General features: G+C 45.8%; 1 protein-coding gene across 1 annotated transcript in view; it reads left to right on the forward strand.

Moving 5' to 3' along the window:
• The first annotated feature begins 914 nt into the window (after positions 1-914).
• Positions 915-12,901, forward strand: part of PDE3B (phosphodiesterase 3B) — a 2,257,139-nt gene continuing 2,245,152 nt past the window's right edge. The window contains exon 1 of the mRNA XM_069623736.1: positions 915-1,905. Within this exon, the coding sequence (XP_069479837.1) occupies positions 1,168-1,905 (738 nt within the window). The 5' untranslated portion in view covers positions 915-1,167. The remainder of the gene's footprint in view (positions 1,906-12,901) is intronic.

Here is a 12,901-nt window from a genome sequence, read left to right on the forward strand (position 1 = left end):
GGACATTTGAGAACGGGATTTTGCAGCTCTTTTGTTGGTCATTTCTTAGAGCAACCGGGAGGCTAAGGACTTGTTTTCCCATGAACATCCTTATTTGTTAGAGAAAGTCCACTAGTTCCTGTAGGTGTTTGGTCCAAACTTCTACCCTTCCAGAACACTGAATAAAACCATATTTTGTGAAACTCAATTCAAACGTGTTAAGTGTGTCAATGCTCAGCCTTACCACAGTGCCTAATGGAGGAGGATGAGGATTAATGTGTGGTAATGAATGTACCTATGTACACAATCCCTTGAAAAGGAACCACAAACACACACAACACTCATCTACGTCCATCTTACCTGCAAATTAAGTCATGAATACATACTTGATTTACATTTTGAATTGCCTGGTGACTGACTGCTGCCACCATCTCTATCTTTACATACCCATAGCTTTAAAATTCTCCCTCCAAAGTGTGGACAGGTAGCATGCACGTGAAACCCCCCAGAAGATCCATGGGCTGAAAATATAGGTCTCTTCTATATAGCACTGTTGTTGTTAGTTTTGTTTTGGAACTGATTCACTTGACAGTCACATTTCTGCTGCAAAACTGAGTTCGTGACTGTTCCCAAATGTCTTGCACGAGAGAGAAGATAACTTGGAAAGAACCACAACTGTATTATTAAATGGGTGTATTAAGCCTTTTGACTGCCAGCAGCAGTCACCTTCCTCATTCCTACTAAAGCTCGAAAAGCCTGCGCCCTATTAATCCACAAATGATAGCAAGGGGCCCGGGGGCACAGTCGGGTTAGTGCTGGGCGAGGCACCCGTTGCAGGACGGGTGTCTGGCTGTCTGGAACGTGCGGGCACGCGCCGTAGCGGGCAGAGGTTTCAGGGGGGGGGCTTGGAAAGCGGGCAGGACAGATGTCCCAACTATGGCGCCGGGTACTGCGCGCGCGCACAGAGCGCAGCCTTCCAACCTACTACGAGTCCTGCTGCTGCTGAGGGCTGGGGGCGGCAGCGAGTCAGAAGTTTTCTGAAAGACAGAACGACGAGGAAAAAAATAATACAAGCTACTTTCTGAAACAGAATGCCTGGTTGAGGGTGCGCGGGGCTCGCTGGCCGCCAGCGGGTGACTGGAAGTAATGCCGGTGACAACCCAGGTGTGAGAGGATCCGAACAGCAAGATGAGGGAAAGCGGCAGCCCAGCAGAAGGCTTGCGGAACGGCTATGTGAAGAGCTCAGTGAGCCCCCTGAGCCCGGATCCGCCGCGGAGCTGGCTCGGTCTTGTGTGCGGAGTGCCCCCGGGGTTACTGGCAGCCGCCGGGGCTGTGTCGGCGCTGCTGTGTCTGAACCCGAGCTGGCCCTCGCTTCGTAGCCTGGCTGTCGCCGCCAGCCCCCTTTTCAGCATCGGCTGCGCCTTCTTCTTTCTGAGCTGCTGGTTGTCCCGGGATCGGCGGGGCGGGGGCCGGCTGGGACTGCTCGGCCTCCCCGCCTGCTGTTGCCTGTGGGACGCGCTGCTGCCCTCTGCCGCCGGGACAGCTGGGTGCCTCCTGGCCGCGCTGGGCTGTGTGGGCCTGCTCGCGCTAGCACTTGGCCTTCGGCTCCGGCACGCCGTTCTCCTGCTACTCTTCACCAGCCTGGCCTGGCTGCAGTCCGCTGCTGGCCTTGGTTCCCTGGCGCCGGCTGCCCGCCCGTTCTGTGCTTGCCTGACCGGGATGGCAGGCACCTTGCTCGCTCTGAGTTTGGGGGGCTTGTCCTTTTCCCTGGAGGCTACTCCTGGCGGGGTGGTCGAGGACAAGGTGCCCGTGATCCGGCCTCGCAGGAGGTCCAGTTGCGTGTCCCTGGGAGAGACCTCCAGTTCTTACTACGGCAGCGGGAAGATGTCCCGGAGGCCGTCTCTACCCTGCATCTCCCGTGAGCAGGTAGGTCCAAAGAGTGAGCCACTAGCGAACAGTGCGTGAGATGGTGCAGCTGTCAATAGAGGAGTGAGTGTAAGCTGCAAGGGGGCAGCGCATTACAGCAGTGGCTCTGGCAGTTGGCCCAAGTATTGTCGCAAAAGTCCCCATGGGTCTTAAAGTAGCTCCACACATACACTTCCCCCAACGTTTCTAGTACTAAAGTTGGAATACTAAATTATACCCTCCTAGAATATTTAGAGGACAAGTCTACCATATCTCCAGTATTTTGAATATTTAGAGGACAAGCACCACATAGCTCTAGTATTTTTTGCTTTTCTTAATTGAGTTTTAAAAACATTAGAACATGGGGCATCGATCTGGCCTCAAGGCACCATGCACCCCCCTTCCCAACCCTAAAGGCAGTAGTGAGAGTACACGTAGGTACTATCTGGCACTGTCTGGAAGAATTGCTTTACAAAGGGAACACAGTTCTTCACACAGGGGTGTAGCAAAGGGAAGAATTCGGAAATATACCAGAACTAGACTGATCTATAATTAAAATTGACTGAAGACACTGCCATTAAAAACTGCTCACAAAAAAGATAGAAAACCTTACCATGATAGAGCCACGCACAGACTGTGGAAGTAGGGAAGCAGCCAGATGCTAAACAATACTAGTCGTTTGGTCCGAAGTAATAGAGTGCTACTACAGACACATTTAGAAAAAACTATGTTTCTTTACTGCCAAAACCCAAACTGAGCCCAAAAAAAAGTCCCTTTCAGAAAAGAGTTTAGGAGAGTCGAACTAAAACCGCAAACGTGCCACGAGAGACATCATTTTATTTATAGTACTGGAGGATTGCAAATGACCACCACAGGTGGCACCCTTCAAGAAGCAACACCCCTGGTACAACGGTAGAATGAGATTGCAACAATGTTGTATTAAAGCAAAACTGCAAATGTCAAATCTTCACATGTTGGCGCTATAACCGATGGTGTTGAAACGGTGGCAAGTAAACTGTATGAAATCCAGGGCTAGAATAAAAGAGGTATGCTATGATATGCAATGGCATTTATAACGCGCCTATACATAAGTGTTTTAAAAAAAAACAGACGTATTGTACCAAATGTGTAACACTGTCAGAAGTAGAATGATCAAGTGTAATAAGAACGATTACAATGCAAGCGTGTGGCTAAACAGAAGCCGGTCGAGTACAGGACCAGAACAGTTGTACAAACAGATTGAATGTTGCAAAAAAGATGAGCAGATAAATTATGTAATCGGGTCATACTTAGTAACAAGGAATGGCAGTACTAGAAGCACCCTCCAGGCATTTTTTTTGTTATTGGAATTTTTTCAAAACATTTCCCTCCTACAACCCTATCCTAGTGGGACCACATAGTCATAGTCTAACTGCGGGGAATAGGGTTCACATGATCCATGGTGAAAGGGTCCTGTCTGGTCCTTTAGCTAGTCACTTTTTGTCCAGTACCTGCCCACAAAAGTCGCTTTTCAAAAAGGAGAGTACTTCTCCCCAAACCTTCTGGAATTTCTGAGTCCCCGTGAATCTTGTAAGTGATCCACTGTATTGCTATTATGTCCCATAGTTTGCAAAGCCAATAAGTTGCTGTGAGTGGACTTTTTTTGTTTCCAGTTTTTTGCGATAACCTGCCAGGATGAAATTAATAAGTCATCGTAGCTATTTTCTGTGGCTTTGAGATTATATGTTGCTCCGGGTCTAATAATCTGCAAGGATTCTCGTGTAGTGAGAGGGGTTGGATTTCCAGGACTATTTTCTGCAAATAATCTGTGACTTCTTTCCCGAAACACTTGATCTTGGGGCATCCCTACCAACTATGTCTCCAGTCCCAATCCCCCTGCATCCTGAGGTGCAGAGTCTAACATTATATGAAGTCTGCTAGGGGTGTAATGCCATTGTATCATTGTTTTATACCATGCCTCTCGTGTCTGCAGGGATCTTGTCATTTCTGGGATGTTCCTCCAAAGCCCCTTCCAGTATCCTTCTGAGACGGTTTCTCTTAGGCAATTTGGTATGGCCATTTATTTTTGTCTGAGCACTCTTGAAGAATCCTGTATATATCAGATACCAAGTGTTTGTCCCCCGAATGTGTGGTAGCAAACGTCTCGAATTTTGTTAACTCCCCGATTGCTGCCTGATAGACCTCCCTCTGTTGTAGCCAATGCCTCAGCTGTATGTATTCATATCTATCTCCCCCGTTATCCCAACGTGTCTTACAATCCCCAAAAGACGCTATTTAATCTTCCCACACCATGTCTCTGACCTACACCCACTTTCCTTCCACAGGCTAACGTACCCTTTCCCATACCAGGGGTGAAAGTAGGATTGTCAAACATAGGAATAGTTGACAAGTGTCCCCTTTTGATCCACCTGTCCTAGATATCACAGGTGGCCCGGAGTACCCTACTATGCCTCACGCTAGGAGGCCTATCTTTCCCTTGTAGCCACAGCAGACCAGACAAAGGGTATCCTGCCACCACTCTGTCCATCTGTGCCCAAACTCTGTCCTTGCTATCAGAGAACCATTTGCGTACTACTCTCAATTGAGTGGCCTCGTACTAGCGATATAAGTTTGGTAAAACCAGACCACATCTCAGTCTTGTGGTCGTCGGGAGATCTAAAGCTACTCTCAGACGTTTACCTTGCAATTGTTGCTTTCATTGCTTGAAAGAATGCAATAGGGAGTGTTTGGAACTTAAATAGTAACCTGGGATGGGTCACCGTCTTTAACATATTTATACGCCCTGAGCAGGAGATCAGCATCGGGGTCCACCTGACAAAGTCTGCTTGTGTCTTTTTGATTTGGTCCGGGTAGCTGGCTTTATACAATGCTGATTCTGCTGGTTAATTTTATCCCTAGATATGTTATGCTTCCCCCTGCCGGACGAAAGTGTGAACCACTCTGCAAAGTGGAGGTCACCTCCCTGGGCAGGCCAACCTCCAGCATTTCCGATTTTCCAATATTTATCTTAAGCCCCAACAGACCTTCTTGTTCCCTTAATATTCCGACCAGGGCGGCGTTAGCAGCATATTGTCCACCTAAGCGGCTGTTTTGTGAGTTTCTCCTCTGAATTGGACCCCCTTAATTTCTTGGTTCTGTCTGATTGTGGCCAGCAGAGGTTCCAGATATATGGCGTATAAATGAGGCGACAAGGGGGGGGTCCCTTATTCTGTGTCTTTTTAGCTTCGGAAATATGTGCATTAAATGCCAACCTAATCAATGAGTTTCTGTAGTTTGCCTCCACCATTTGGATATATTTCGACCTGAACCCCATTTTCTCCATTACCTGGAACAAATAGGGCCACTCCACCCTGTCGAAAGCTTTTTCAGCATCAAGGGAAATCAGAGTGGCCGGTATCCGTTTTATTTATAGCTTCTCTAAAAAATGAATTGCCCTTCTAGTGCTATCCCACGTTTGTCTCCCAGAAATAAAGCCAGATTTATCCTGTCCTATGACCCCCATCAGTACTCCCTTAACCCTTTCCGCTAGAATTGCAGTGTCCATTTTTGCATCCGCATTTAATAGCGCAATAGGTCTATATGATCCACAGCTTGTTGGGTCTTTCTTTGGTTTTCAAACAGAAATACTTTGGCCTCAGTCATCAAGCAGGTCACTCCTTCCCCGTTCCGAAAGGTGTTATATATTCTGGTAAGGAAGAGTTTTACTTTGTTATAGTGGGTTTTGTAGCAGACCCCCGAATAGCCATCTTCGCCAGGTTCCTTATTAGGGAGGCTCTTTATCATCCTCTCCACCTCGTTTTCTGTAATTTCCCTATCTAAGTTTTCCATATTTTCTCCCGTTACCTTGGTCAACTTCAACCCTTGTAAAAAAGCCTTTATCTTGAGGTTGTTCGGGCGCTCAGACGAGTAGAGTTGCTTATAGTATGTTACGAAAGCCTGTACTGCCCTTTCTGACTATGTGACGATGGACCCATATGGTTGCTTTATTCCCCCTACATGGCGCTACCCTCTCTGTTGTTTCAATAACCTTGCAAGCTTCTTATCTGCCTTATTGGCCCCGACATAATAGTGCTGCTTGAGACTTATGAGAGCGCTCTCGGCCCTGGTGGAACTAAGCATCCTAAGTTGTCTTTGGGCTTCTTTCACATTGTCAAAGTTCTCCCTGTTCTTAAACTCTGCTAATTCTTTTTGTGCCTTTCCCAATTCGGCATCCAAGTCTTTTTGTAATCTGTCCTTCTCATTCTGTCTTAAAGCTTTTAGGGAAATTAACCCCCCCCCGCACCCCTAGCTCAGAACAGCCTTCAAGGCATCCCATACCGTGCTCTGGGGGGGGGCAGGAGTGAGGGGGGGCCCTTGTGTATCATTCAGAACAAAATAGTCCGTAATTTCATCCCTCATCGTTTCTCGAAATATATCATCCCTGAGAAGTTCTCCTGGCATTCTCGAGGACAACAGCGGATTACTCAGTTTTAGCCCCCTAAAATGGATCATTATCGGTGCGTGGTCACAAAGGGAAATTGGATCTACCTCTATATTGGTTAGCGTCCCTAATATACCGGGGGTTCCCCCGGACATAGTCTATTTTGGAGAACGTAGTCTATTCTGGAGAACGATCAGTGGACCTGGGTGAAGCACGTGTAGCCAGTTTCCTGGCCCTTTTTTCACGCTAGAGGTCTGTCATAGCGATTCCAGCCATCCTGTCGCGCACTGCCTTAGATAGATGTTGGCCTTTGCTAATAACCCGGCTGCTCCTATCCCTCTCGCGATCCCAAGCTATGTTAAAATCCCCTATGAGGAGCAGCTCCCCTTCAGCAGAGCTTTCCAGTTTCCCCAGTGTCTGATGCAGGAAAGCATCCTGTCCCGTGTTGGGGGCATATATGTTGCATATTGTCACCCCCTCTTCTCCAACAGAACATGCAGGAAAATTAACCTCCCATTTGGGTCTGCAAGTGTTTTCATTACCTTTCCCCCCCAATGAATCTTTTATGCCCACTAATACCCCAACCGTTTTATTCCAGACGTTCGGCTGGTGTATTTGCGTAAACTGATGTATATGTAGCTTGTGACATCACCTTTTCTGATGTGTTTCCTGTGGTGTTATTAAATCTGCCCAGCCCCTTTTTATCTGTGCTCCTAGCTTCTTCCTCTTTACCGGGTTATTCAAGCCCCGAACATTATGTGAAAGAATTAGCAGCGGTCTCATCTCCTGAGCACTTTTTGTACCGCCTGTGGACTCCATACCCTCAGTTATTCTTAAATATCCAATATCCTTTGTGTGGTCCCCCTTGGCCCCCTCCAATGCCTCCTCCATTCCCCCCCTTAACCTCTAGCCGGTCTAGGCTCGGTATCCAAAGATACACCCCAACCATTTGGGAACCGGCCCACATTCCTACCCAGACTCCTAAGGTTGCACTAACCTTCTGAGAATCCAAGCGGTGCCCCACTCCCTCCCAGTTCAAGCCTGCATGTTCGTGCCAGATAGCATTCTGTGTTCCACTTCTCTCTAGTTACTCACCTCTCCCACCCCCGTTCTTCTGTCCTCAAAACATTTCAGGCAATTATTGTATGCTGTTTGCGTGTCGAATCAGTATTATTTTTCATCCCATCTTCTTCTTCCATGGGGACCTTTCAGTTTATCTACCTTTCTTTCCTCTGCGATCAACCATTCCCCTGGCCTGTGCCTCTGTTTTTGAGCCTCACGTCTTTGATCCCCTGGGCCCTCCTCTCCATTCTCCACTCCCAGTATCGCCAAAACCCTTTGGCGCATGTGGTGGTTCTCTGCTGTCTCCTGTCCCAAGGGAATATTGGACCAAAGTGGAAGGTCCATTCGACCGAAGCACATAAACAAGCTCCGGTTGCCTCTACCTTCTTCCTGTCGTGGCGCATCTGCTTGGGGCCTTCCTCCCGCTTTTCCGCTCCTCTGCGCTGCGCGGTTGGGTATTGGAGATCGGCCTCTCCCTTTATCTTGCCGAGTCACCTTATTAAGGCCAGGACACCGCTGATGCTCCCTCGCACTCTAGCCGCTGTGGGGCCTCCCACAGTCTTCGGTCTTGCCGAGTCCTCTCTGCATCCGCACGGACAGCTCCACTCTTCCGGAAAACGGCTTCCTTTCCTCATTGCATCCCCGGCCTGCTTCTCACATTGTCGTAAATGCTCAGCGGCTGCTACTCTCTGGTGCTCGGTTGCGTACTGCAATCCATCTGTATCTCTAACGCCACAACTGATCCTGCAGGGGTTGTGAGTATTCTTTCTCCATTTCCCTGATGTCGGACACAATCTTCCTCCTTTCGTGGGCGTTGGAGGGAGCTCGTGGGAGTGTGACTTCACTCTCCAGCGACCATCTTGGACTCTGCAGGCTTGATTTTAACCAGTTTTGTCACTTCCCACTTGTTTCCTTAAATTGATTAAGATACTCTGGATCAGGCTTTGTGGTATGTATGAATCCTAAGCATCTAGGCTGCATATAGTTAATCTTCCAAGGGGCTATTCCTGAAGTTATGAGACCGAATCCACATACTTAGAACCCCAAAAAATATTTTCATGTCCGAAATCAATCTGTTCAGTGTCCCATTCGCATACCCAAGAAAGTGTGTAGAGACGGTTTTTCATAGTTGCATGCATGACCACACTTTCCAAAAGTGATCAAACTAACTTTGTTGTGCACGCCCTGTATATCTTCTTATGGTGCTTTTGAATGTTTTTGTATTTTTAAACATTTATTTTTACAGTCTGCAAATGTATCTTATCATAGCCTTCGCAGAAGCTATTTTGCAATGCCAGTGCCCCTTTGCGAATAACGCCAATTTACCAAAAAGTTTATAATTTACTGCTTTTGGGCGTTGAGGGAGAGAGAGAACATGTCAGTTGATCTCTACGGGGAATACCGTTAAGTACCCTCTCATGAATTATTTAGTTGTGGACGTGAAGAATCGGTGTATTATTCCCAGACTGCTATACTTTAGCCGCTGTAAATAACATTTATGTCGAGTTGTGCAAAGTACTTGATAAAATATTTTATTTATTTAGTATCGGCTCCTGCCCCTGCACTGATAGGCACACAAAAAACGCTGCCTTGCGTTTTACTATCACCTTGTCTATTCAACAGCATCGTGGAATATGACTCGTTTTGGGAATGGTAACAGTTTTAGGATAAAACTACTGCAGTGAGGGCGGTGGTTGAGGGAAATGTTGCAGGTGTACTGAAAACATGGCTTACCTAAATGCAGACACAGGTCCTTTCTTGAGTTGGCCGATACTTAACCAAGTTGCATTGTTTTTGTAGTAGGGTTACAGGTTTCCTCCTGGCAGTTGGTTTTAGACTGCATACAAAAAAAGCATGAAATTACTTATCAAAACGAACCTGATTTACTTTCTTTTTGTCTTTTCCAAATGCTTGGATATCAGCATTACACGGCGTGGCTCTTATTTTGTGCAAGGTTTTGAACGGATTACAAGATGTAAACTCCCAGATGAAAAGACAAGTGTAATAGTTTAATCGCTAGTTTTACACAGTATCTGTTAAAATCCCACTGTTGTGCGTGGGCACTCGTGCAAGCCCATTGCCTAACTTTACAGATGACGAAGCTGTGGAGCCTGCATTTTCTTTTCAGAGGGTTTGAGCGTCATGTAGCTCTTGGTAGCAGCTTAATTACCCCCTAATGTGCTTTCCTTGTGTCCCAGGACCTACCTATCTTTTGAGACGCCAGCCTGTGACTGGAACACTTTTTCCAAAAGAGGTGAGTCTCACACTTCTGTCTCAAGGTTTAATATGGACCTTCATCCTCTAACCTCTGGGCTTTTAGGGGCAATGCCTGGTATCCCATGTGGTAGTTAAGGGGCATCTGTTAAAATAAGCTAGTCTGTGGGATTTTGAATGAAGGGAAGGTATGCCTACTGTGGATGCATTGATGATGAAGCATACAATTATGTACTACCAGGTGTTTTGTCTGAAATTGTGGCAGAGAGCCTGTGTGTGTGTGTGTGTTTTTTTTTTTTAAGATATAAATAATAATAAAAAACGTCCTTTGGAACATCTGCCAAAATCACTTCAAAATTCCAGTGAATTTCCATTTTTCACAAGTTAGTACAGCTCTCTTTGAAATCGTAGCTGCTTCAAGAAGGGTTCTCATTTTTTCCTTAATATCCCCAAATTCATCTGCGCGAGAAGCAATATATGCTGTTGTTTTCAGTGAGACTCTAGTTAATTTACCCTTTTTGGGATTACTGAAAATAATGCCAATATATACAAGCTCTTCTTTGTTATTTTTTCTTATTGTTTTCATCTGTCCTTCTAAAACATTGTTAGCTGCCATTTTCATGTAAAGCCTTTCAATGTCCCTCATTGTTACGTTGCTGCAAGGAGAACATTACTGATTAAAAGATACTAATTCAACATTTGTTGCTTCGCATTGTAAGACATTCACTACGTGTGTTACAACATAGCTAATGATATGCAATTTCTCTTGCGTGATGGTCTCGAGGATCTGTACAATCGCTAAGACAAATCTTCAATGTGTCGTTAGACATTTCTACTGCTCTCTTCAAACAGTTGCTACTAAGTATAATAGATTTCTTATTTTTCCTTCTTTATTCCAAAAGAAGCATTTATTTCTGTTGTACATAAGTATTTTTAGTTTGGGCTCATGGGTGTCACTTGAGACACATATAATAGCCAAAACTATTGGATTCAAACATTCTTTCATGTTTACATAGGGAGAAGGACTTGTGACAAGGGGCACACTAGAATGACCTTTGATGAGGGACACAGTGTATTTTGGTGTTGTTTGGTTATTGATCCCTACCCCTAGCCATGCTATTCCCTATGGCTAATTCCACCCATTCTTGCCCATCTCGGAACACGTTTAGCTCTGACCTCTTCCATGGTAACGGCCATCTTGGATGATTGTCTCTAAGGAAGCTCTCTGGAAAGAAGCCGAAACTAGCAGCCTTCTTTGAATGGGAAATAAACTATGCATCTTCCAAATAAATTGATACATTTTCAGATGATTACCGCATTTTTTCCATTTAGATGTAGAGCGAATTTCAAATACATGTAAGATACGATTTCACAAGAACACTAATGTTAAAAAAACGTATTAATCCTATTTTTAACTTATACAAATATTTCTTGCATTGCTTTTCTTTTTACATGCATACATCCTGATTCAAAAGTGCAATTCCCTTTCCCACTGGCATGGCGTGGAGAGAAGGGGGAGGCTTTGAGTAGTGCTTGCTGTCCATGGGAGTAGCCCACAGCTTTGTCTCCGTCCCTGGGTTCATATGATCGATCCTAACCTGTTTTCACGCCCTCCTATTCCCCCATAGACACCCAGCTATGCAAACTTCATCCACTTGGACTGGCGTTCCACAGATCACATTCACTGCACAAACAAACTGGGAGAGAGAAGCCCCATGGCCTTAGTCAAGTATCACAGTATTAACCATACTCCACAGGGATGAGCACATGCTCTATACAGTAGTGCATTTCTGCATGTGCGTGGAGCCGCCCTGTCGTTATCTCTTGTGCTCTCTGAGCGTTCTCCAAACACAGCAGTGTTATAGCTCTCAAGGGAATCTGTATTTTAACCAAGGTGGGGGCAGGTGGTCAGCAAGCAGGTGGTCCATAAAGCAAGCAGTGTCCTCAAAAGGCAAATGAGTGTGTGCAGATGGCATGCTATTGCCCTCTGTTCTGCAGAACAAAGAAAGGCAGCTGTTGACCTTGACCTCCTTAATCACCACTTAAGCAAGGCTGTTTTATTTGCCTTGGTTAGAGGGAGGAGGCAGGGTGTGGCCACCAAGACCTGAGAGGCCATTTCAACTGAGAACTTGAAAGATCATGGCGCCCTCGCTGCATATACATGGCCGTGTACTTCATTGTACTGTAGAGGCTAAATTGTATCCTCGGTTTAAGGATGTGTTGAATTTGCCCATCACTGCACTTTTTTTTTTTTATTTTTTTTTTTTTTAACACCAGGCATTTTCATGAAATGTACCCTGAACATCAATAACAAACCCACATAGCAACATACTCAATTCAACTGTTCAATTGTGTGGCCGTTCTACCTACCGGTGGCCACTTCGTACACGTAACTGATTCATGTAATTCCTGTGAACACACCACCCTCTACAGTGAACGTGTAGTTCAAATGCTGCATTGGCTGTGTACCTTGGCACACCAACACATACCCATATGCACATGATGTGTGGAGTGGTGTTCACGTTAACATGCACATAGGACGTTGCCTGCACTCCAAATGAACTGTACCATGCACTGACTGCACAGTCCGGGCATGCTCGTGGGGACCACAATCAATCTCCTGCTAACGTGCAGTGTGTGCATTCGTGTAAAGCCCAAACAGATGTCCCCTTGCAGAGTCCAGCTCTCTGCGTTGATCGCGTTTAAGTCCTGACCAATTCGAAGCATCAATTGGGTCCGCACAGCTGTCTGTCATTTCCTCATTAGCACTGGTTAACTCCTAGAGAACCATGTAGCTGGCTTTAGAGAATGAATCAAAAGCAAGGCATGGATTTCCTACCTGCGATAAGGACGGCACATTGGATGTTTGTTTCTAAACTTTCTTCAGTCAGTGTTGTCATTGTAGGAGTGGGCCTCCAATCACCTTAACCCATATTCAGCCCACCTCTTAAAAAGCGTTTGCACGATTGGTCCATAAAGGAAGTTTATTGTACAAATGGCTGGGAGGAGCTAGATGACTCTATGGAGTAAAACTAACCCAAGTGTCCCTGAAACACACAAGTTGACACATTAGATACATTTTTTTTTTCTACAGTCAAAACACTCCCATATGTTTTATTACAAAGACCCCCCCACCCCACACGTGATTGGTTAAAACCCACACAAAGAAATCCCATCTTTCTCCAATTCCCCCATTCTCATTGGTAGCCCATTGGTAGCCGTTATCTTAACTACCATCTTCAGTTTGTGTACACGCCTATTTTTAGGATTTGTCCGTGGTAGGTCATGACATCATCATACAGTTATACGTTCACATACAAA

The sequence above is a fragment of the Ambystoma mexicanum genome, chromosome 11 (genome assembly GCF_040938575.1).
Source record: "Ambystoma mexicanum isolate Mex_15411 chromosome 11, UKY_AmexF1_1, whole genome shotgun sequence".
Taxonomy (NCBI): domain Eukaryota; kingdom Metazoa; phylum Chordata; class Amphibia; order Caudata; family Ambystomatidae; genus Ambystoma; species Ambystoma mexicanum.